Source organism: Nerophis ophidion, linkage group LG03, assembly GCF_033978795.1.
Source record: "Nerophis ophidion isolate RoL-2023_Sa linkage group LG03, RoL_Noph_v1.0, whole genome shotgun sequence".
In the NCBI taxonomy this organism is placed as follows: Eukaryota; Metazoa; Chordata; class Actinopteri; order Syngnathiformes; family Syngnathidae; genus Nerophis; species Nerophis ophidion.
In genome coordinates, this window is record NC_084613.1 from 62815171 (window position 1) to 62838984 (window position 23814).

The following is a 23814-nucleotide window of genomic DNA, read 5'->3' on the forward strand; positions in this document are numbered from 1 at the left end:
GCCTTGAATTAACACTTGATGCATATAATCACAACAGTATGATTATTCTATGTGTTTACATTAAAACATTATTGTTTATACTGCATTAATATATGCTAATTTCAAGATTTCACGCAGAGAGGGAAATCACAACTAAGTCAATTTACCAAAACTGTTGGTTATTAAGCAGTGGCACAAACATTCATATCATTTCCAAAACAGAAAGTGCAAGATTGTCAGACATTTTGTGCATGATGTTACTAAGATGACAAATCAAAACAAGGTTTGCTGTGGTCTTGAAAAACATGGCACACACACAACTATCAGAAATGCAGCCAATACTTCATACAGATAATGTTTAATGAGACATGCAAATATAAATTAAATACACAGAGGACATAACGAAAGGAAATTAAATTAACTCAAATATACCTACAAACAGGCATAGTGATGGCGCAGTGGGAGAGTGGCCGTGCGCAACCCGAGGGTCCCTGGTTCAATCCCCACCTAGTACCAACCTCGAATTTAATAACCGTAGTAACATACCACATAGTGAAGGACAAATACTATTTGATTTCCTTTTATGCAGCTCATTTTTATTTGACACTTAAAATGTCTCTGACAATCTTGCAATGCATGTTTTGGAAATGACTTGAATTTTTGTGCCTTTGCTTAATAACTTTAATAAATACACTTTTGGTCAATTGACTTAGTTGTGATTTCCCTCTCTGCATGAAAGTTTAAAAGTAGCATATATTAATGCAGTATGCAGAAAAATGTTATAATGTAGACACATAGAATCATCATACTGCTGTGATTATATGCATCAAGTGTTCATTCAAGGCCAAGACAAAATGTCGTAATATATATTGTATATCGCGATATGGCCTAAAAATATTGCAATATTAAAAAAAGGCAATATCAACCAGCTCTACCTTGAAAGTAGAAAAGCGCTAAACAAGTACAACCCATTTATCAATTAATATGCACATACAGTGAGCCTAAATAGCATGTTAGCATTGATTAGCTTGCAGTCATCCACTGAGCAAATATGCCTGATTAGCCCTCCACACAATTCAATAAATTCAACATGCTATGCGTGAATGCACATCATCTTGGTGCATTCACGCATAACATAAAACATTTGGTGGACAAAATGAGACAAAGAAGGAGTGGCTTAAAACACGTCTTTCTGTGGCAGAGTTGGAGAAAGTTATACATTTAAACAAACTCTTGTGTCAGAGTCCACACAACTATGGTTAGTTCAAGGAGCGCCAAAATTAGTAGGACAAAATGGTGCTCGCCAAATACTCTAATCAGTGAAGCATAGACACAAACATATTAAACAGTGGGCATCAGAACATGCTACAGCTGCCATCTGCACCACATTACTCGCCCTTTCTTCCAAACAGACATACACTTTGTTGTCTCGCAAAGGCTTTCGCGCGTTCCGAAAAATAATGTTGGCTTGTGCTGTTTTTAGCTCCAGCAGGCGTCCTGGAGCACTACTTTCCCTGTTGAGCAGATTAAAGGGTCTTGTATGCAAGCTAAGTCCTGGTTAATTTAGATTTAAGACTGCAGTGAGGTAATGATCGGCCTGCTGGGCCCTGTCTCTAATTCCAGCCTGTCAGACAGACCTCCTCCCTTCTGTCGGATGGACCCCACCATTTTACACACACACTTGCACAGAGATGGGCATCCATACTGTAACTTTACACTCCAACACCCATGCCACACATAGGCGGTGGCCCCATACAAGCCCAGCTAACCCTGGAAGCTCTAATCTTCATGGTGACGCTTGATTGAATCACTATGCAGTGGCTTTTGAAAAACATGCACATATCAATCAATCAATCAATCATTGTTTACTTATATAGCCCTAAATCACTAGTGTCTCAAAGGGCTGCACAAACCACCACGACATCCTCGGTAGGCCCACATAAGGGCAGGGAAAACTCACACCCAGTGGGACATCGGTGACAATAATGATCCAGTGGGACGTCTGTGACAATAATGATTATGAGAACCTTAGAGAGGAGGAAAGCAATGGATGTCGAGCGGGTCTAACATGATACTGTGAAAGTTCAATCCACAATGGATCCAACACAGTCGCGAGAGTCCAGTCCAAAGCGGGTCCAACTCAGCAGCGAGAGTCCCGTTCACAGCAGAGCCAGCAGGAAACCATCCCAAGCGGAGGCGGATCAGCAGCGCAGAGATGTCGAGGCGGATCAGCAGCGCAGAGATGTCCCCAGCCGATACACAGGCAAGCAGTACATGGCCACCGGATCGGACCGGACCCCCTCCACAGGGGAGAGTGGGACATAGAAGAAAAAGAAAAGAAACAGCAGATCAACTGGTCTAAAAAGGGAGTCTATTTAAAGGCTACAGTATACAAATTAGTTTTAAGGTGAGACTTAAATGCTTCTACTGAGGTGGCATCTCGAACTGTTACCGGGAGGGCATTCCAGAGTAATGGAGCCCGAACGGAAAACGCTCTATAGCCCGCAGACTTTTTTTGGGCTTTGGGAATCACTAACAAGCCGGAGTCCTTTGAACGCAGATTTCTTGCCGGGACATATGGTACAATACAATCGGCAAGATAGGATGGAGCTAGACCGTGTAGTATTTTATACGTAAGTAGTAAAACCTTAAAGTCACATCTTAAGTGCACAGGAAGCCAGTGCAGGTGAGCCAGTACAGGCGTAATGTGATCAAACTTTCTTGTTCTTGTCAAAAGTCTAGCAGCCGCATTTTGTACCAACTGTAATCTTTTAATGCTAGACATGGGGAGACCCGAAAATAATACGTTACAGTAGTCGAGGCGAGACGTAACAAACGCATGGATAATGATCTCAGCGTCTTTAGTGGACAGAATGGAGCAAATTTTTGCGATATTACGGAGATGAAAGAAGGCCGTTTTAGTAACGCTTTTAATGTGTGCCTCAAAGGAGAGAGTTGGGTCGAAGATAATACCCAGATTCTTTACCGTGTCGCCTTGTTTAATTGTTTGGTTGTCAAATGTTAGAGTTGTATTATTAAATAGAGTTCGGTGTCTAGCAGGACCGATAATCAGCATTTCCGTTTTTTTGGCGTTGAGTTGCAAAAAGTTAGCGGACATCCATTGTTTAATTTCATTAAGACACGCCTCCAGCTGACTACAATCCGGCGTGTTGGTCAGCTTTAGGGGCATGTAGAGTTGGGTGTCATCAGCATAACAGTGAAAGCTAACACCGTATTTGCGTATGATGTCACCTAGCGGCAGCATGTAGATGCTGAAGAGTGCAGGGCCAAGGACCGAACCCTGGGGAACTCCACACGTTACCTTAACGTAGTCCGAAGTCACATTGTTATGGGAGACACACTGCATCCTATCAGTAAGATAAGAGTTAAACCAAGACAGGGCTAAGTCTGACATACCAATTCGTGTTTTGATACGTTCTAATAAAATATTATGATCGACGGTATCGAAAGCAGCGCTAAGATCGAGGAGCAGCAACATAGATGACGCATCAGAATCCATCGTTAGCAATAGATCATTAGTCATTTTTGCGAGGGCTGTCTCCGTCGAGTGATTTGCCCTGAAACCGGATTGAAAGGTTTCACATAGATTGTTGGACGCTAAGTGTTCATTTAACTGCTCCGCAACAATTTTTTCGAGGATTTTTGAAATAAAGGGAAGGTGAGACACCGGTCGGTAGTTTACCATGAGGTCAGGATCGAGGTTAGGTCTTTTAAGAAGAGGATGAATAACCGCTTTTTTGAATGCTAGGGGAACAGTGCCCGAGGAAAGTGATAAGTTTATAATATTTAGCACTGATGGACCTAATAATACAAAGAGCTCCTATAAAACACACAATATATATTTTTTCAATAAGCAAAGCATTATATTGCCAATGACATTACTTATATATCATTCACTCTCCTCTTTTGTCTCTATTAGCTTCAGGAGCAGCCAAGGGGGCATTTAACTGCGTAATTACCTCCCGCGCCGCACAGGAAGTCTCCCTGGATGCTGTCGTTGCCCCCAGCTGGTTGTTTATTCTACCAGAGGTTATGATTTTTTTAAATATAATTAATTTTAATGAACATCGCCGGATGAATTCGTTGTTGGCTCCCTGTTCGCCCGTCACTCCAGCTCTGATTGAATCAGGACATCTCACTTCCTCTTGTGTTTTTGCATCTCTTTTCCTGAATCTGATTTCCTTCTTTTTACAGTTTCAGATACTTTAGCACTCTTAATGTGTACATACAAGATATGGCCCATTCGTCACAGTTTACCTGACACATGAAACGTGACAAATTTTGGGGGTGCACGCTCATCTTTAACCACCAAATGGCAGTAGAGTGTTAAATATCTTAAAATGTGTTTTGTGGCTATTCCAACTTTGACCACAGCGTCAGTTTCTATCTAGAGTGGCGTTTGCTATCATTTTCAGCAAACTGCATTGCAAAATGACACAAAATCCATCCAGGAACAGGGCCATATGAATCCTTTCGCTACTGTACTGTACAGTAACGTGGGTTTACTGAGTGCACTCTGACACAATTTGAAATATTCCCTGTTTTCTCTTTTAGCTGAACCTCGGTTTAAACTGTGCAAATTAAAATTGTGAATCAGGGGTTATATCAATCATTCTTGTTAGTCATTTGAAAACATGACATTTTGTAGTTCTGTTTACAGATTATTGAGATTATTATAATTAGTTATATCTCAGATTTCTGTACATATTACTTGAGGTAGGCATATTGGGCTAAAATACTCTAGTTGTCTGTTCTGTTTTGGAAAAAAATCCATGTTTTTATCAATCTTGCTTATGTTTCAGAAGGGCAATTTGTTATGAGCATCAAAGGAATTTGCAGTGAATTGTAATTAGGGTTTGGTGTAGTTTACATATTATCCGATACAGGTGCCCATTTGGTACTTTTGAAATGGTGTCTGAACTGATTCCTAGGCCTAGGTTGATATTCGATAACTGAGAACCGCTATATGCATGCGTTGCTATGGGTTACGAGATCAGTCACTCTTTTACATACAATATGTCTCAGTGGGCATTTGTACTACATGCACATTTACAACGATAATGATCACTACTGTAAAACTCAAAACTAAATTAAAATGATCAAAAAAACGGGATTGATAACTGCACTTTCATAAATTTATAGGACTAGCATTAGCTTGCAAGCCAGTTTAAATGCTAAAATGGAAACAAGCGACATTAACCTATTTTCCCATTATGAAACATCATACCCCAATCTAAACTTGTATAAACACATTACTGTCTAAACTACAGAACTACAGTATTCACATTAAAAATAAATGCTGTTCTGTTTTTGCACAAAGTGATCGATATAAACTCCAGTTTAATAAATGCAGATTGGGTGATCTGTTTTTTTCACTTCCGGTTGATGTGACGTTCACTTCCTGTCGAAGACAACTTTGTCCGTGTCGACTCGACATTGTCGACTATAGATTGATGACTTTGTGTATGTTGTTTCTTCATGGAGGAAGGTGTTAATGTCTCTAATGTTCATGTTACCATTTAGGCTAAAATAGCAAGCTAAGGATAGTTGATCCATACTGTAAGTTTATCAAAGTGTGGTTATCAATCAGAATCAGAAATACTTTATTAATCCCAGAGGGGAAATTAAAATTTTCAGCACAATCCCATTCAAGATCAGACAAACATTACAGGGAGACAGAACAGGATCGCTGACGGGTCCGCCAACTTCCCGCGCCCCTTACAAAAAGGTGAGGTACAGGTAAACAATCACTGTTTTTCGATTATTTTAATTGAATACGATTATACTAACCGTCAGGATTTTTACCATGGTTATCACTATTACTGTTTATCGTTACATTTCTAGTGGATACTAATAAATAATATGAACACAGATTTGTCTTTTAATGTACTGTATGTACAAAATGTTTTTAGCCTTTTAAAAAAATGCTTGCAGTGTTGGCAATTATGCAAAATACATGATGATGTAATCTTGATACTGCCCCGCCCCCACCGCCATAAATTGACTGCCGTTCTGTAGGAAACACTTGGGCACAGGTGTCAAACTCAAAGCCCAATGTGTGTCAATAAAGTACTTGATCTGTCTTACTAAAAGTATTTTTCCTTACGTTTAGACAGAAATTAAATGCATGTCCTGCAATTGCTTATCTTTTAAACTTTGATATAGTCAAATAATACAACAGACATAAAATTGTCATATATTTCAGAGTTTTTATGAAAATAAAAATAAATATTACAATATATTTGTGACGTATGATTTCAAAACACGTTATCCATCAAGTTATACGTAAAAAATATTATGCATACGATTATACATAAACATTCATATATAATCTCTGTTACAAGCAGCCCCTTGAGGGGAGCCTTGACTGCGATGTGACCCTCAATGGAAAAAATTTTGACACCCCTGCTCTAAGGGAACCTAATGACGTAATTATTGATGTTAAATAATAAGCCATGGCCCATTTGCTAAAATTGAGTGAACATAACCTGCTCAATGGCCTTGTGGTTAGAGTGTTTGCCCTGAGATTGGTAGGTCGTGCGTTCAAACCGAGTCATACTAAAGACTATAAAAATGGGACCCATTAACTCCCTGCTTGGCACTCAGCATCAAGGGTTGGAATTGGGGGTTAAATCGCCAAAATGATTCCCTGGCGCGGCCACCGCTGCTGCTCACTGCTCCCCTCACCTCCCAGGGGGTGAACAATGGGATGGGTCAAATGCAGAGGTTAATTTCACCTTGTGTGTGTGTGACAATCATTGGTACTTTAACTTTAAAAGTATGTAAGGGGAGGGGACCACAGCAGCACCCAGTGCTGGTTGAGAAGAGCGATGATTGCTTTCATTTCAGAGACTCCCAAAGTCTTCACTAGATTTGTCGCCAGTTGCTTTTTTGAAAAAGAGGAAAATATAGTGGCCGAGACGAGACGCTAAGTTGGCAACACCCGGTTCCGTCTCAATATTCTATGGCAGACCAGGCACCTTACAATGTGTTTTTAATGAAAACATATACTGGCAACTCTATTTGTGGTGATGACTCATCCTAAGCTCACGTTAAAGTCGAGACACCTTCCTCAGTGAAGCAGTGGGTTTGAAAAATGAGTCTGGCCGCCAAAGCTAATTGCCACTGTAGCAGAAGCGTTCTCAGGTGGGAGCGACTAACATCTACCTGTTTTTTCCAGCCTTAATGTTGAAAGAGCGAGGAATTTGTGAGATGGTGATAGAGGACATATGTCTAACCATGTGCGCAGGGACGTTCTTTGCTTTATTCAAAAGCCTGCCAGTGAACGTGGCCTCCTTTCCCCCACCCGAGGCCTATTTAACACAAGGAAGCACTCAGTGTGGCAGAAGGCTCCATGTTGGTGCTTTGTTTGTTTTTTCTCCTCCCTGACATTTTTTTTGCTTTTGATCTCCGTCTTCTCGCGTCTCTCTCATGTTCACGCCGCTCCTCATGTCTTCAGGCTCGCTCATGTAACCTGTTTAAGCTCAACCATCGACAAGAAGTTTTTTGTTCTTGCTGCGTTGTTTTGTATTCCTCGGGTGAGTCACAATTAAAACCTTCATGCATATGTAAAGATGCACTTCACCATATATAAAACAGGAGAGGAAAATATTTTACCCATGGAAAAAAACTGAATGGTATGCTACTAATTATCAGCCATGTTACCATACGTAACTACGGCCTACAAACACACACACTGTCCTGTAATTGAATGAATGATATTAGGTTTCCTCTAGAGCAGGGGTCACCAACGCGGTGCCTGCGGGCACCAGGTTGCCCATAAGGACCAGATGAGTCGCCCGCTGGCCTGTTCTAAAAATAGCTCAAATAGCAGCACTTACCAGTGAGCTGCCTCTATTTTTTGAATTGTATTTTTTTTTACTAGCAAGCTGGTCTCGCTTTGCTCGACATTTTTAATTCTTAGAGAGACAAAACTGAAATAGAATTTGAAAATCCAAGAAAATATTTTAAAGACTTGGTCTTCACTTGTTTAAATAAATTCATTTATTGTTTTACGCTGCTTCTTATAACTTTCAGAAAGACAATTTTAGAGAAAAAATACAACCTTACAAATGATTTTAGTATTTTTAAACACATATACCTTTTTACCTTTTAAATTCCTTCCTCTTCTTTCCTGACAATTGAAATCAATGGTAAAGTTTTTTGTTTTGTTTATTGTAAAGAATAATAAATACATTTTAATTTAATTCTTCATTTTAGCTTCTGTTTTTTCAACGAAGAATATTTTTGGAATATTTCTTCAAACTTATGATTAAAATTCAAAAAAATTATTCTGCAAATCTAGAAAATCTGTGGAATCCAATTTAAATCTTATTTCAAAGTATTTTTAATTTCTTTTCAAATGTTTGTTCTGAAAGATCTAGAAGAAATAATGATTTGTCTTTCTTAGAAATATGGCTTGGTCCCATTTGTTATATATTCTATCGAAGTGCAGATTGGGTTTTAACCTATTTAAAACATGTCATCAAAATTCAAAAATTAATATTAATCAGAAATAAATGACTAATGATGTTCCAGAAATATTTTTTTTTATTTTTTCAAAAAGAATCGAATTAGCTAGTTTTTCTCTTCTTTTTTTCGGTTGAATTTTGAATTTCAAAGAGTCGAAATTGAAGATAAACTATGTTTCATAATGTTATTTTCATTTTTTTTGTGTTTTCTCCTCTTTTAAACCATTCAATTAAATGTTTTTTTCATTATTTATTCTCTACAAAAAACTTCCGTAAAAGGAAAAAAAATGTACGACGGAATGACAGACAGAAATACCAATTTTTTTTAGATATATAGATGTATTTATTAAAGGTAAATTGAGCAAATTGGCTATTTCCGGCAATTTATTTAAGTGTGTATCAAACTGGTAGCCCTTCGCATTAATCAGTACCCAAGTTGTAGCTCTTGGTTTCAAAAAGGTTGGTGACCCCTGCTCTAGAGAGTAACCCAACTTGATTATCTCTGCAAATACAAAATAACACTATATACACTAATTTGCCAAAAGTATTTGGCCACCCATCCAAATTATCAGAATCAGGTGTCCTAATCACCTGGCCTGGCCACAGGTGTATAAAATCAAGCACTTAGGCATGGAGACTGTTCCTACAAACATTTGTGAAAGATTGGGCCGCTCTCAGGAGCTCAGTGATTTCCAGCGTGGAACTGTCATAGGATGCCACCTGTGCAACAAATCCAGTCGTGAAATTTCCTCGCTCCTAAATATTCGAAAGACAACTGTCAGCTTTCTTATAAGAAAATGGAATAGATGGGGAACAACAGCAACTCAGTCACAAATTGGTAGGCCACGTGAACCGACAGAGAGGGATCAGCGGATGCTGAAGCGCATAGTGCAGAGAGGTCGCCGACTTTCTGCAAAGTCAGTTGCTACAGAGCTCCAATCTTTATGTGACCTTCCAATTAGCCCACGTACAGTACGCAGAGAGCTTCATGGAATGGGTTTCCATGGCCGACCAGCTGTATCTAAGCCATACATCACCAAGTCCAATGCAAAGTGTCTGATGCAGTGGTGTAAAGTATGTCGCCACTGGACTTTAGAGCAGTAGAGACACGTTCTCTGGAGTGATGACCACGCTTTTCCATCTGGCAATCTGATGGACGAGTCTGGGTTTGGGGGTTGCAGTCGAATGCAGTCCGATGTTACACTCGGACTGCATTGTGCCGAGTGTACCATTTGGTGTACAAAGAATTATGGTGTGGGGTTGTTTTTCAGGAGTTGGGCTGAGCCTCTTAGTTCCAGTGAAAGGAACTTTGAATGCTCCAGGATAACATTTTGGACAATTCCATGCTCCTTCCTCTTCCAACATGACTGTGCACCAGTGCACAAAGCACAGTGGACAGCTTTCCCAGAAGAGTTGAAGCTGTAATAGCTGCAACAGGTGGACCGACATCATATTGAACCCTATCGGTTAGGAATGGGATGGCACTTCAAGTTCATATGTCAGTCAAGGCGGGTAGCCAAATACTTTTGGCAATATAGTGTATATGAACATTTCTTATCACTGTTATTGTGACCTAAATTATCACGGTTATTATTATTAGCGTGGTATTTTTAAATGTGCTCAACATTTTGATAAAGTACTTGTACTGAACTCTTAACTAAGTTTTATTTAAAAAACAAATAACACATGCAAAATGATATACTTTGTAGAAGAAACATTATTGTAGATAACTGTTACTTGTACCTCAAACAGAAATTAAATGAAGGAATTACAATATTTTACAGATGCTGTTACACCCCCATCCTCTGTTTTTGTCTGATTATATTTGTAATCAAACATTTTACTATTCACTAATCTTGAAAATGTTGTCTATCAATACTGCACCTGTAACTATTTGATTTTGGATCCATATCTAAATTTCTGGTATTGGCTTAAACTAATGAAAAGTATCCAAATAACAAAAGAATAAGTGTTTATCCATCCATCCATCCATCCATCCATCATCCTCCGCTTATCCGAGGTCGGGTCGCGGGGGCAGCAGCCTAAGCAGGGAAGCCCAGACTTCCCTATCTCCAGCCACTTCGTTTAGCTCTTCCCGGGGGATCCCGAGGCGTTCCCAGGCCAGCCGGGAGACATAGTCTTTCCAACGTGTCCTGGGTCTTCCCCGTGGCCTCCTACCAGCTGGACGTGCCCTAAACACATCCCTAGGGAGGCGTTCGGGTGGCATCCTGACCAGATGCCCGAACCACCTCATCTGGCTCCTCTCGATGTGGAGGAGCAGCGGCTTTACGTTGAGCTCCTCCCGGATGGCAGAGCTTCTCACCCTATCTCTAAGGGAGAGCCCCGCCACCCGGCGGAGGAAACTCATTTCGGCCGCTTGTACCCGTGATCTTATCCTTTCGGTCATGACCCAAAGCTCATGACCATAGGTGAGGATGGGAACGTAGATCGACCGGTAAATTGAGAGCTTTGCCTTCCGGCTCAGCTCCTTCTTTATCACAACGGATCGGTACAACGTCTGCATTACTGAAGACGCCGCACCGATCCGCCTGTCGATCTCACGATCCACTCTTCCCCCACTCGTGAACAAGACTCCTAGGTACTTGAACTCCTCCACTTGGGGCAGGGTCTCCTCCCCAACCCGGAGATGGCACTCCACCCTTTTCCGGGCGAGAACCATGGACTCGGACTTGGAGGTGCTGATTCTCATTCCGGTCGCTTCACACTCGGCTGCGAACCGATCCAGTGAGAGCTGAAGATCCCGGCCAGATGAAGCCATCAGGACTACATCATCTGCAAAAAGCAGAGACCTAATCCCGTGGCCACCAAACCGGAACCCCTCAACGCCTTGACTGCGCCTAGAAATTCTGTCCATAAAAGTTATGAACAGAATCAGTGACAAAGGACAGCCTTGGCGGAGTCCAACCTTCACTGGAAACGTGTCCGACTTACTGCCAGCAATGCGGACCAAGCTCTGACACTGATCATACAGGTTGTGTGTAATAAGTGTTTATTACATTTTAACAAAAGTGTAGATAGAACCATGTTACAACAGAAAGTAACCAGACATTAACAGTAAATTATCAAGTAGATTAATAATACTGTTGAGCAGGGCTGCAACTAACAACTAATTTGATAATCGATTAATCTGTCGATTATTACTTAGATTAATCGATTAATAATCGGATAAAAGAGACAAACTACATTTCTATCCTCTCCAGTATCTTATTGGGGGGAAAAAAGCATACTGGCACCATGTTCTTTCAACTTGCCAATAGAATAAGGCAATTGTTACAAAAAGGTGTGTTTTTTTTATAAAGTGAACCATTGCCCTGCACAATACCAATAATTTTGTTCGGGTTAATTTCAAACTTGGCTACTACTTATTCCAACCATTCTGCAATGTTGGATGCTGAATGTTTTTCCTCTAGTGGCATGGTCGTAAGGCAGATTGACTTCATGTTCCATTCTCCTCCAAAGTAATGGCATGTATTGCCAAGGTGGCTACACTTGTCCACACATCAGTAGTGAGAGCAATTTGCTCTGGGTGGCTTTTATGTCAGGCTACATTGCTTGAAACCAAGGGTTAAGGATGTGAATTATTTGTCTAAAACCTTCATCTTCCACCATTGATAGTGGCCTAATGTCAGTTACCAATATATTCAGGATAGCATCAGTCAATGCAGCGGCTTACTTTGTCGTGCACACCTTCCTTTGTACCAAGTCGCTAATGCTGGCTTGTTTCCTTCTGAAATGAGAGAAATCATATAATGAACGTACATAGTAGCATCATTTACATGTAACTGAATACACACCTAGTTGATTTAATTAATGATTTCTGAAGTAAAAGGCAAATATGCCACCACATTAAAAAAAACAGCTAAATTAAATAAATGGACATTGGGATTGCGGCATACAAAAATAATAACACAGAAATGTAACTCATCAGATCAAAACTGGATCAGATATTGTACATGTTTCTGATGTGAATAATAAAGGATTCATTTTAGGCTGCCTGTGAATAATAGCATGAAATATTCCAACACCGTCATAATGTTAAGTAATACTGAAGCGTAACTCAAGTCTAAATAGATTTACATAGCTTTAGTGGGCCCAGCTACATTGATCTTTAATGAAACCAACCTGAGATATTTCTGTCCGTTATGTTTATTTCCAAATTGATAACTGTGCGTTTTCTCTCTCAAAATGGAGTCAAATCTGCCGCAGACACATCATCACCCCTGAGTTGCAGGAAAGGGATAATGTTAACTTTACTCAGAAAAAAAAACTGCCGTGCTGAACTCATGAATGCCTGTTGCGACTCAAAACAACACCGAAAATGAAGTTCCTAACACTCTGAAAGTTAATACACAACAGTTGCTGCCCCGCTGCCTTAAAAAATTCTCCTCGCTAACAAAAGATTAAAAACACACAAAGACGGACACAACGGATCAATTTATCCGGACTCTGGATTTAAAGTTACATACCGTGAGTTCTTCCCTTCATCCATGGCTCCTTGTCTCCTCGTCAGGTGCTCCCGAAGCAATGTTGTCCTTCCGTGCCACACGAGGTCCATGCTGCACATTTTGCAGGAAACTGTTTTCTTTGAAGTCTTTAAAGTAAAGTGTTCCGACACTTTGGACAACTTAGGTCGTTCACTTTTCTCCTTTGAAGCATTAACCTCAAGATGTTTCTCCGCTGAACTATCGCTACTGCTTTCCTCCGCCATTTTTCGAATGTTTCCAGGCAAAGGAGACGGCGTGGTCACATGAGCTCCACATGGCACATCATTGGCTGGCTTACTGCCACCTCATGAGACGTAGCCGCAGTGCATGCGCATAGCATAGATCCAACGAATCGATAACTAAATTAATCGGCAACTATTTTTATAATTTTTATAATCGATTTAATCGATTAGTTGTTGCAGCCCTACTTTTTGAGAAAATAATTCACCCCGAAATTACGCAATTTATCAGCAGCCGTAGTGGAAGCATTCGTGACTCCTTTTGAAATGTTCCGTTATCATTTATAGAGGTGGGGGAAATAATCGATTTTTAGATACATCGCAATTCGGACTTGGTCGATTATAAAATCGATTTGTGAATGTCAATAATCGATAACCGATTTATTTATTGTATATACAATAATGCAGACAGCTCTAAAATGTGTCTGACTGAAGCGAGCCACGTCACCGAATGATCCGAGCAGCTCCTTTAGTATTGGTTACATATGTTCCTGTTTTGCACACATTTCCATTGATTTATTTAATGTGATAGGAAATAATTTAACTGTTTCTTATTACAAATGCACTGTTTTTAAAAGTTGCAAATGATAAACGCTTATTTAGTGAAATGAAAATAAATGTAAAACTGCATCAATATACATAATTTAATAAACCATAGCTCCATCCATCCCATCCATTTTCTACCGCTTATTCCCTTTTTTGGGGTTGCGGGGGACACTGGCACCTATCTCAGCTACAATCGGGCGGAAGGCGGGGTACACCCTGGACAAGTCGCCACCTCATCGCAGGGCCAACACAGATAGACAGACAACATTCACACTCACATTCCAATACTAGGACCCATTTAGTGTTGCCAATCAACCTATCCCCAGGTGCATGTCTTTGGAAGTGGGAGGAAGCCGGAGTACCCGGAGGGAACCCACGCATTCACGGGGAGAACATGCAAACTCCACACAGAAAGATCCCGAGCCTGGGATTGAACCCAGGACTGCAGGACCTTCGTGAATCGTAATCGAACCGTGAGGTGCTCAAAGATTCCCACCTCTAATAATTGATAAGAAATAATTTATTGTGATATATGTCATCATTGCACTCCCAGAGAAAGTGCATTCTAGTAGCTTGATGCTGCTCTTGTATTGGATTTGATTAGATGAAGTCGGGGCAGCACGGTGGTAGCGGGGTTAGTGCGTCTGCCTCACAATACGAAGGTCCTGAGTAGACCTAGGTTCATTCCCGGGCTCGGGATCTTTCTATGTGGAGTTTACATGTCCTCCCCGCGACTGCGTGGGTTCCCTCTGGGTACTCCAGCTTCCTCCCACCTCCAAAGACATGCACCTGGGGATAGGTTCATTGGCAACACTAAATTGGCCCAAGTGTGTGAATTTGTGTGTGAATGTTGTCTGTCTATCTGTGTTGGCCCTGCGATGAGGTGGCGACTTGTAGCTGGGATAGGCAGCAGCGCCCCCGCAACCCCAAAGGGAATAAGCGGTAGGAAATGGATGGATGGATGGATGGGTGGATAGATGCAGAACCTAATATTTTGACTGGTGTATGTAGTTGCCAGTTGATTCATTGTGTTACTTTAATGTCACTAAGATTTCAGCAACAGATGACCTTTTCGGCATGATGCGCTGTCATCCATGATGTGTACACTCGCATCAACCCCCCCACCCCCCAAAAAAACAAAACAAAAAATCAGATCAGTGCTTTTTTTGCAGTGAAAGTAAAGCCGGAAGAAGTTTTGCACTGAAATTTGACGATCAGTTTACAGGACGCTTTATTTGTGACTTGCTTAAAGAGCTGAGCTTAAAAGTCCAAAAAGAGAAATGAAAGCATCAGTCCATTCCTCTGCTAACTGCTCCAGAAATAGTTGCTGCTTTTGTAAGAAGATCCATCGGACTTCGTACAACCGGCACCTTCCTCTCTCTCTCCCAACGGGCGGCCTGGAGGCTCTCTGAAGTGGAGAGTGTGTGAAGGGATTAGAGAGTGTGTATGACTTGCAGGAAACATGAAGTCTGTGTGTTTTTGGAATTACCGTCATTTAATGCGACACATCCAGCAACCTATCAATAACAGTAGTCCCTCTTTTCTATTTTTAATTGTATTTACAAACCCACTCATTTGCATCGTCTATTATGTTTCCTTTTTTGTTGCAGTTCTTCTGTAGACTCACTCTTAAAAAGTCTCGCAAATCAGAAACAGATCGCTTTCAGTTTGGGAGTCTGACAACTGTGCTCAATTAGATACATTTCTATTCGTTCTGCATCTTTGTGGCTGATATAAGTGAATTGTTTACTTGACAGTGTCCCTAAATGTCGCATTAATGTGAAGTCTAACCATGGAGGGGCGTTGGCTTAGAGGCAAAAAAAAAAGCAACCACAACCACAAGGCTTTTTTTCTGTTCATATTTTTGCTCGGAATGCAAAAACATTCTGCTTGTGATTGCTCAGTGAGAATGTAGCTTTGTTAAGAGATGTCATGAGCTGTTATCATACAGTACTCTGTCTATATACAAAGATAGGGCTGGACATTGTTATGTAATTTACAGCATTGGTTCTCAACCTTTTTTCAGTGATATACCCCCTGTGAACATTGTTTTAATTCAAGTACCCCCTAATCAGAGCAAAGCATTTTTGGTTGAAAAAAAGAGATAAAGAAGTAAAATACAGCACTATGTCATCCGTTTCTGATTTATTAAATTGTACAACAGTGCACAATATTGCTCATTTGTAGTGGTCTTTCTTGAACTATTATGAAAAAAAGATATAAAAATAACAAAAAGAAAATTTTGAAAAATAAACAAGTGATTCAAGTATAAATTTCTTCTACACATAGAAGTAATCTTCAACTTAAAGTGCCCTCTTTGGGGATTGTAAAAGAGATCCATCTGGATTCATGAACTTAATTCTCAACATTTCTTCACCTAAAAAAATAAATCTTTAACATCAATATTTATGGAACATGTCCACAAAAAATCTAGCTGTCAACAGTGAATATTGCATTGTTGCATTTCTTTTCACAGTTTATGAACTTACATTCATATTTTTTTGAAGTATTATTCAATTAATATATTTATATAGGATTTTGAAATTGTTGCTATTTTTAGAATATTTAAAAAAAATCTCACGTACCCCCTTGGCATAACTTCAAGTATCCCCAGGGGTACGCGTACCCCCATTTAAGAACTACTGATTTACAGTATTGACTTGATTAGAGAACAGTCTGGAAAAGACTGAAGCTTTGAGACTCACACAGCGTTACTTTGGGTTTTGTTAGTATCATATTTTTTGGATCATAGGCGCACCAGAGTATTAGGCGCACTGTAGTTGAGCGGTTCTATTCAGGTCTATTTTCATACAAGAGCACAACGGATTATAAGGCGCAAAAAAGGGGTCATGTCTGTTACGCTTGGGTCGTATCTTAGATGCGCGAGGAGTGCCGCCTCTCGATGCCAAAGGACTGGAGCAGGCAGGAATGAAGGTAGGAGCAGATTTTAATATGAATAACCAAAGTAACACTTGACAAAAAATCAAAACAAAGGTGTGTCTTAGCACGGGAAGCTAAATGCTACTATTAGCAAGAGGCAGAGTTCAGAGTTCGAAGTAGCGTGAGCCGAGCGCGCGGAGGCTAAGCTAAACTTAGCGTGGAACAAACAAAAGGGAAACAAGAATACACGACATAACAGTTGCCTTAAGCAAGCAAAACGTCCAGGAGGAACTGAGGTAGCAGGCGGTCTTAAATACAACACAATAATTAACGACCGGTGTGCGCCAGGCGCCAGTGCAGGTGAAACAATTAAGTTGCCATGGTGACGGGTATAAACTAGGAAGTGTTCAACTCAGGGAAACGGCAGAGTCCAAAACGTGATCAAACATACAGAAAAGTAAACAACAAACGATCCATGAAGTGGATCGCAACAATGTCATAATTTTTTTTCTACATTTAAAACTCTACATAATATGTAACGGTGGTTCTTTGGTCAGAGGCACCACTGGTGTACTTTGACATGATTTCTTACTCAAATTCAATAATGTTTCTCACCCATTAGATCAAAGTGTTAGCACTCGCAACTTTATTTGGCCTCGTTTGGGATGTAAAGATAAACTGTAATAATGACAATCGGGGTGAATCTAGAATTACCGTTTGAAAGTAAAATGAAAAACTAGAAATACTAGTTCCTGTCCAGCGCTCTTATTTTTTGTTCCACTTCCTGTTTGTCTTGTTGGACTTCACTCAGTCACTTTACCTCTGCCTGAGGGCTGTTTCCCTCACCTGTTTCTTGATTGTCAAACAGAAGACAGACGTGTAACTGGTTGTCAACCAGGTGGCTTATTAAGCCAGCCTTGTTCATCAGATAGTGAATCTGAATCTTTGTACTCTGTTCATGCTGAGCGTAACGTCATGCTGCGCCCCGTGTTCCTTGTTCCCCACGCTGCTTTGTACTTGTAAGTTTTTTGCCTCTGCTTTGATTCCAGTGTTATTTTTGACAGCAGTTTCAATTTAGTTTTTGTGATAATTTTTTGATAAAAATGGCTTAGTTTTAATCATATTTTAGTCGTCTAAATTGATTTAGTTTTAATCGATTAAATTCTTCAACATTGTAGTCAACAGTACATTTGGATGACTGAAGTTTGAAGTATCTTTGAAGTTGTCTTGCTTGTTTCCTGTTTATTTTTTTAGTTTTTGACACACCCGTGGACCTCTTCATCATCCACGCTTGGTACTACTTTATTTTTCATTATTAAAATATTGCAGACTGCCTTTCGTCTCTCCAACAACGCAACGCTCACACAGTGACATATTTACTGTAAATGGCATGCTTAAAGTCTTCCTCTGAAACAATGGACAATTACCTACATGATCAAAGTTGTTTGCAATGAGCTCAGCCTCACACCTTGGTATTTAGGAGAAAAGTAGGGTTGGATTTGCTTACCCTAACTCGCCTACTGCACAGTACAGGTAATATCGCCTCATTCGAGCTTTTATTTTTTTTATCGGATATCCAACCTATTTAGACTTACACGTAGACTGAGACAAACTCTAATGATTCACAAGAGAAAGTGTTCCACACAGTAGCTCAGTTACAAAAGATAGAAAGTGCATGGATGGAAAGGACAATGTATGTGTATATATATATATATGTGTGTGTGTGTGTGTGTATATATTTACAGGGGCGCCGAAGAGGGGGGGGGTAAAGGAGACGGATTCTAGGGGCCCATGATGGAGGGGGGCCCAGAGAGGCCCCTAATGATGATGAAATTATGTGTTGGGGGCCCTGTAAAGATTATTTTCATGGGGCCCAAACCCCTAGCAGCGCCCATGTGTATATATATAATAAATGAAAAATGGGTTGTACTTGTATAGCGCTTTTCTACCTTCAAGCTACTCAAAGCGCTTTGACACTACTTCCACATTTACCCATTCACACACACATTTACACATTGATGGAGGGAGCTGCCATGCAAGGCGCAAACCAGCACCCATCAGGAGCAAGGGTGAATTTTCTTGCTCAGGACACAACGGACGTGACGAGGTTGGTACTAGGTGGGGATTGAAGCAGGGACGCTCGGGTTGCGCACAGCCACTCTTCCACTGCGCCACACCGTATACATACATGCACACACACATTTTACATATATATATGTAAATATATATATATATATATATATATATATATATATATGTATATATATATATATATATATATTAGGGGTGCAACGGTACGTGTATTTGTATTGAACCGGTTCGGTTCGGTGCGGAGGTGTACCGAACGAGTTTCCACAGGAAACGTAGCGTAAATAATACTCAAAATGACGGACATTTGAGGCATTTAAGAAACTCTGCCCTGACAGCCCCGCAAAAGAGGACATGTCCGGTGAAAAGAGGACGTATGGTCAGTCTGTCCTAGCCGGATCGCTGCTAGCACCGGACATGTCCTCTTTCGCTAGCATGCTAGTAGAGACCGGGCTAGGACAGACTGACCGTACGTCCTCTTTTCACCGGACATGTCCTCTTTTGCGGGGCTGTAAGGGCAGAGTTTCTTAAATGCCTCAAATGTCCGGCATTTTGAGTTAGGGTTGCGTGTATTAACAATGTACGTTCAGGGTTAAGAGGGGGTTAAAAACAAAACAAATTGTGCGCGGAGCAGCAGCATTCGTGAGGGAGGGGCAGAAAGCGAGAGAGTTCTGCTTTTTATCCATTGATTTATCAGATTTTTATTTTTTATTATCTCTAGCAGGGGTGTCAAAAGTGTGCCCCGGGGGCCATTTGCGGCCCACAGCTAATGTTTGAAAGGCCCACGGCACATTCTAAAAATACTAGTAAAATAAAGAAAAACATAAGTGAAATAAAAAAGCTCAAAGGTTAAATGTAATTCAGAAAAAGTTGCAATGTTGACTAATAAAACAAAGCTGTATTTTTTTCCTTTCAAACTGTCATTGCTCGAAACATAATATTGAATCAAAATCAATGTTAATATGAATTATTGAGCTATCCAAGGTTCCCATTACTTCACATCAAATATTCCACTAAAAAAAATACTTTTGGTGGAAGATTTTGCAAATTTGGTAAATAAATAACCCCCAAAAATATATTTTGTTTTCCTACTATACCGAAAATGATATAATTGTTATTTTTTACTTTTTTTTTTTTTTTAATTGATCTCAACTCTGTACACTGCTGCTGGAATTTAAATGTTCCTGAAGAATTCAATAAAGTACTATCTATCTATTTATATCTCTCTCTCTCTTTCTATATATATGTGTGTGTGTGTGTGTGTGTACGTACATTTTTGAATGTTATCGGATTTATCGGTGTTACATAATTCTTTAATACTACCTGGTAATTACAGGTCCGATATTTTTTGAAACATGTTTCTGTTTTGTAATAATTATTTCACTGATATCAAAACAATGCATGTATGAGGGTCAATACTATAACTTATGGTGATACACACTCTGTCATTTGACAGATTTAGGATGCTACAATCTTTATTAAGAAATACCTTTTTTTTTTTCCATTTATGCAAGTATTACAATGCAGCAGTTGTATGGTAATGAACTGGATTAAAAAATTGACATAGCTGTCATTGAAAAAAATATTTTAAAGGGGAACATTATCACAATTTCAGAAGGGTTAAAACCAATAAAAATCAGTTTTCAGTGGCTTATTTTATTTTTCAAAGTTTTTTTCAAAATTTTACCTATCATGGAATATCCCGAAAAAGGGCTATAAAGTGCCTGATTTTCGCTATCTGTAAATCCACCCGTCAATTTTCCTGTGACTTCACATAGTGATGCCAATACAAACAAACATGGCAGATAGCACAGCAAGATATAGCAACATTAGCTCGGATTCAGACTGGGATTTAAGCGGTTTAAGCGATTCAACAGATTATGCATGTATTGAAACGGATGGTTGTAGGCAGATAGCGAAAACGAAATTGAAGAAGAAACTGAAGCTATTGAGCGAATAGCTACTGAAGCTGTTTGGCAATCCAACCAACGATTGCATTTTTTGACCACTGAAGCAACTTAAATCTGTCGATTGATAAGTGTTTGTTTGGCATTAAATGTGGGTGGAGGGAAAGGCTGGATGCAAATATAGTTTCAAATGTACATACAGCTAGCCTAAATAGCATGTTAGCATCGATTAGCTGGCAGTCATGCTATGACCAAATATGTCTGATTAGCACATAAGTCAATAACATCAACAAAACTCACCTTTGTGATTTCGTTGACTTTATCGTTGGAAATGCATCTGCTTTGAGTGGCGCAGGATATCCACACATTCTTGCCATTTCTGCCATGTTAGCATCGATTAGCATGCCATGCTAATCGATGCACACTCCACGTAAAACAACTTGAATCCGTCCCTGATCGTGTTGTTACACCCTCTGACAACACATCGACGAGGCATGATGTCTCCAAGGTACGGAAAACAGTCGAAAAAATGGAAAATAAAAGCGCTGATTTGACTTGTGTGTGTAATGTGTTTGAGAAAATGGTGGATTGCTTCATGTTGTGACGTCACGGGTGAAAGGTCATCGCTCCGACAGCGAAGAATTGAAAGGCGTTTAAATCGCCAAATTCACCCTTTTAGAGTTCGGAAATCGGTTAAAAAAACATGGTCTTTTTTCTGGAACATCAAGGTATATGTTGACGCTTACATAGGTCTGGTGATAATGTTCCCCTTTGAATTAAAAAAGTTCGGCTCATTGTTGAATACTGTAAGAGAAAACATGTTTTCCTTTCCTAATTCACAGCACTGTCACTCCCAAGCAAAATACTGCATTTATTGCATGAACATATACTGTAGATGTCAAATCTAATGACACATAGTGTCGGCTGAGTCCGTCACATTTGAGCTGAAAGTGAGAGAGGTGCCTCTATATGGGAATACAGCAGTTTAACAGCAGGGAGAGGTGTAGTTTACTGTCCTTGCACAGGTTGTGAAGTCAGTAAAGGTTTTTCTTACTGGTTTTATTTCACTGTCATGCCGAGAGAGAGCTAGTTTGTGGTAGTTGGACTGTAAAGCTGCTCACATTAGCAGATTGAAGGTGTGAGAGTCAAGATAAGAGGTGTGAGGCGAAAGGCTGACACGTACTTAAGTGCTTCAGCCTTGTATCTAATAAAATTAGTATGAGCTCTGTGATTGAACAAAATCCCTTTCTGCTGCGCTAAATCACCTGTTTTGTGTTTTTTTTTGTTTCCCCTATTGAAAATAATATAAATACAAATCTGCAGCCCTTTTATAGGGCAGTGAACCCAGTTTTGCAGGGTTAAAAGAGTGCTACTATTAAGCCTATCTTACAAGCCTGTTTGTGCAACATTTTCCAGCATTCTTTGATAAGACGTGATGTTCCCTAATTACCCATTGAGCTGTTTAGCATCTGGTTGACAGACTGAATGTGACCCCTGTTTTAGGGTTTGAAATATAGGTTTTAATCTACAGTTAGGGTTTCAACTTTCAAGTTAAAGTAAAAGTTAATATTATGGCTAGTGTTTCAATTTGAAGTTTAAAATTTTCAATTTGGGCATCGCAGTAAGCTATGCCCACATAGAAGCCCCAACATGTATATTTCCATATCTACTATTCAATTTAATGCCTTTATGGGATGTTTGATAAACAAATGCAGAATTTCTTATCAGTTGTTGAGTTGCAAACATTGTTGGCTCCTCCCGTCCCCGCTTCATGTGATCAAGTCCAACTGGTGATGTTCTCTTAGGGCTTTTCACACACTGTATTATTACCAAGACACACACACACACACTCACATGCCCTCTTCCACCGCTAATGTGGGTGTGTGTTAAACCACACCACACACTCAACAGGCCTAAAGAGCTAATTTACCGTTGTGTTTTTACCTTCTTAACCAGCACTCTCCCACTTCTTGCTTTATTTAACATTGTGTGTTCATTCCCAATGTGGGAAGTTGGGAGAGGAAGCTGCAAAAAGGTGTCTCCCTTATGACCCAACACTTTACAATTGTGTTTCACTGGTTCTTGTTACAGTTACACTACCAAAAGTATATGAATGGTACTCATTACCTCCCTGCTTGGCACTCAGCATTAAGGGTTGGAATTGGAGGTTAAATCACCAAAAATTATTCCCGGGCGTGGCCACCACTGCTACTCACTGCTCCCCTCACCTCCCAGAGGGTGATCAAGGGTGATGGGTCAAATACAGAGAATAATTTCACCACACTTAGTGCATGTGTGTGACGATCATGGGTACTTTAACTTAACTTACAGTGTAGTACTACAAACCCTGTTTCCATATGATTTGGGAAATTGTGTTAGATGTAAATATAAACGGAATACAATGATTTGCAAATCCTTTTCAACTCATATTCAGTTGAATGCACTACAAAGACAAGATATTTAAAGCTCAAACTCAAAGTTGTTTTTTTTTGCAAATAAAAATTAACTTAGAATTTCATGGCTGCAACACGTGCCAAAGTAGTTGGGGAAAGGGCATGTTCTCCACTGTTACATCACCTTTTCTTTTAACAACACTCAATAAACGTTTGGGAACTGAGGAAACTAATTGTTGAAGCTTTGAAAGTGGAATTCTTTCCCATTCTTGTTTTATGTAGAGCTTCAGTCGTTCAACAGTCCGGGGTCTCCGCTGTTGTATTTTACGCTTCATAATGCGCCACACATCTTCGATGGGAGACAGGTCTGGACTGCAGCCGGGCCAGGAAAGTACCCGCACTCTTTTACTACAAAACCACGCTGTTGTAACACGTGGCTTGGCATTGTCTTGCTAAAATAAGCAGCGGCGTCTATGATAACGTTGGATGACAACATATGTTGCTCCAAAACCTGTATTCACCATTCAGCATTAATGGTGCCTTCACAGATGTGTAAGTTAACCATGCCTTGGGCATAAATGCATCCCCATACCATCACAGCTGCTGGCTTTTGAACTTTGCGCCTATAACGATCCGGATGGTTATTTTCCTCTTTGTTCTGGAGGACACCACGTCCAGTTTCCAAATATAATTTGAAATGTGGACTCGTCAGACCACAGAACACTTTTCCACTTTGCATCAGTCCATCTTAGATGTGCTCGGGCCCAGTGAAGCCGACGGCATTC

At 40.0% G+C, this 23814-nt stretch overlaps 1 protein-coding gene across 6 annotated transcripts in view; it reads left to right on the forward strand.

Annotated features, from left to right (window-relative positions):
- The window catches only part of evla (Enah/Vasp-like a), a 102958-nt gene that overhangs the window by 46911 nt on the left and 32233 nt on the right, over positions 1-23814 (forward strand). The window contains exon 1 of one of the 6 annotated variants that reach the window (XM_061895856.1): positions 17514-17660. The exons of the other annotated variants lie outside the window; for them this stretch is intronic. Within the exon in view, the coding sequence (XP_061751840.1) occupies positions 17617-17660 (44 nt within the window). The 5' untranslated portion in view covers positions 17514-17616. Of the gene's footprint in view, positions 1-17513; positions 17661-23814 lie in introns of those variants that run through there. 6 annotated transcript variants of the gene reach the window in all.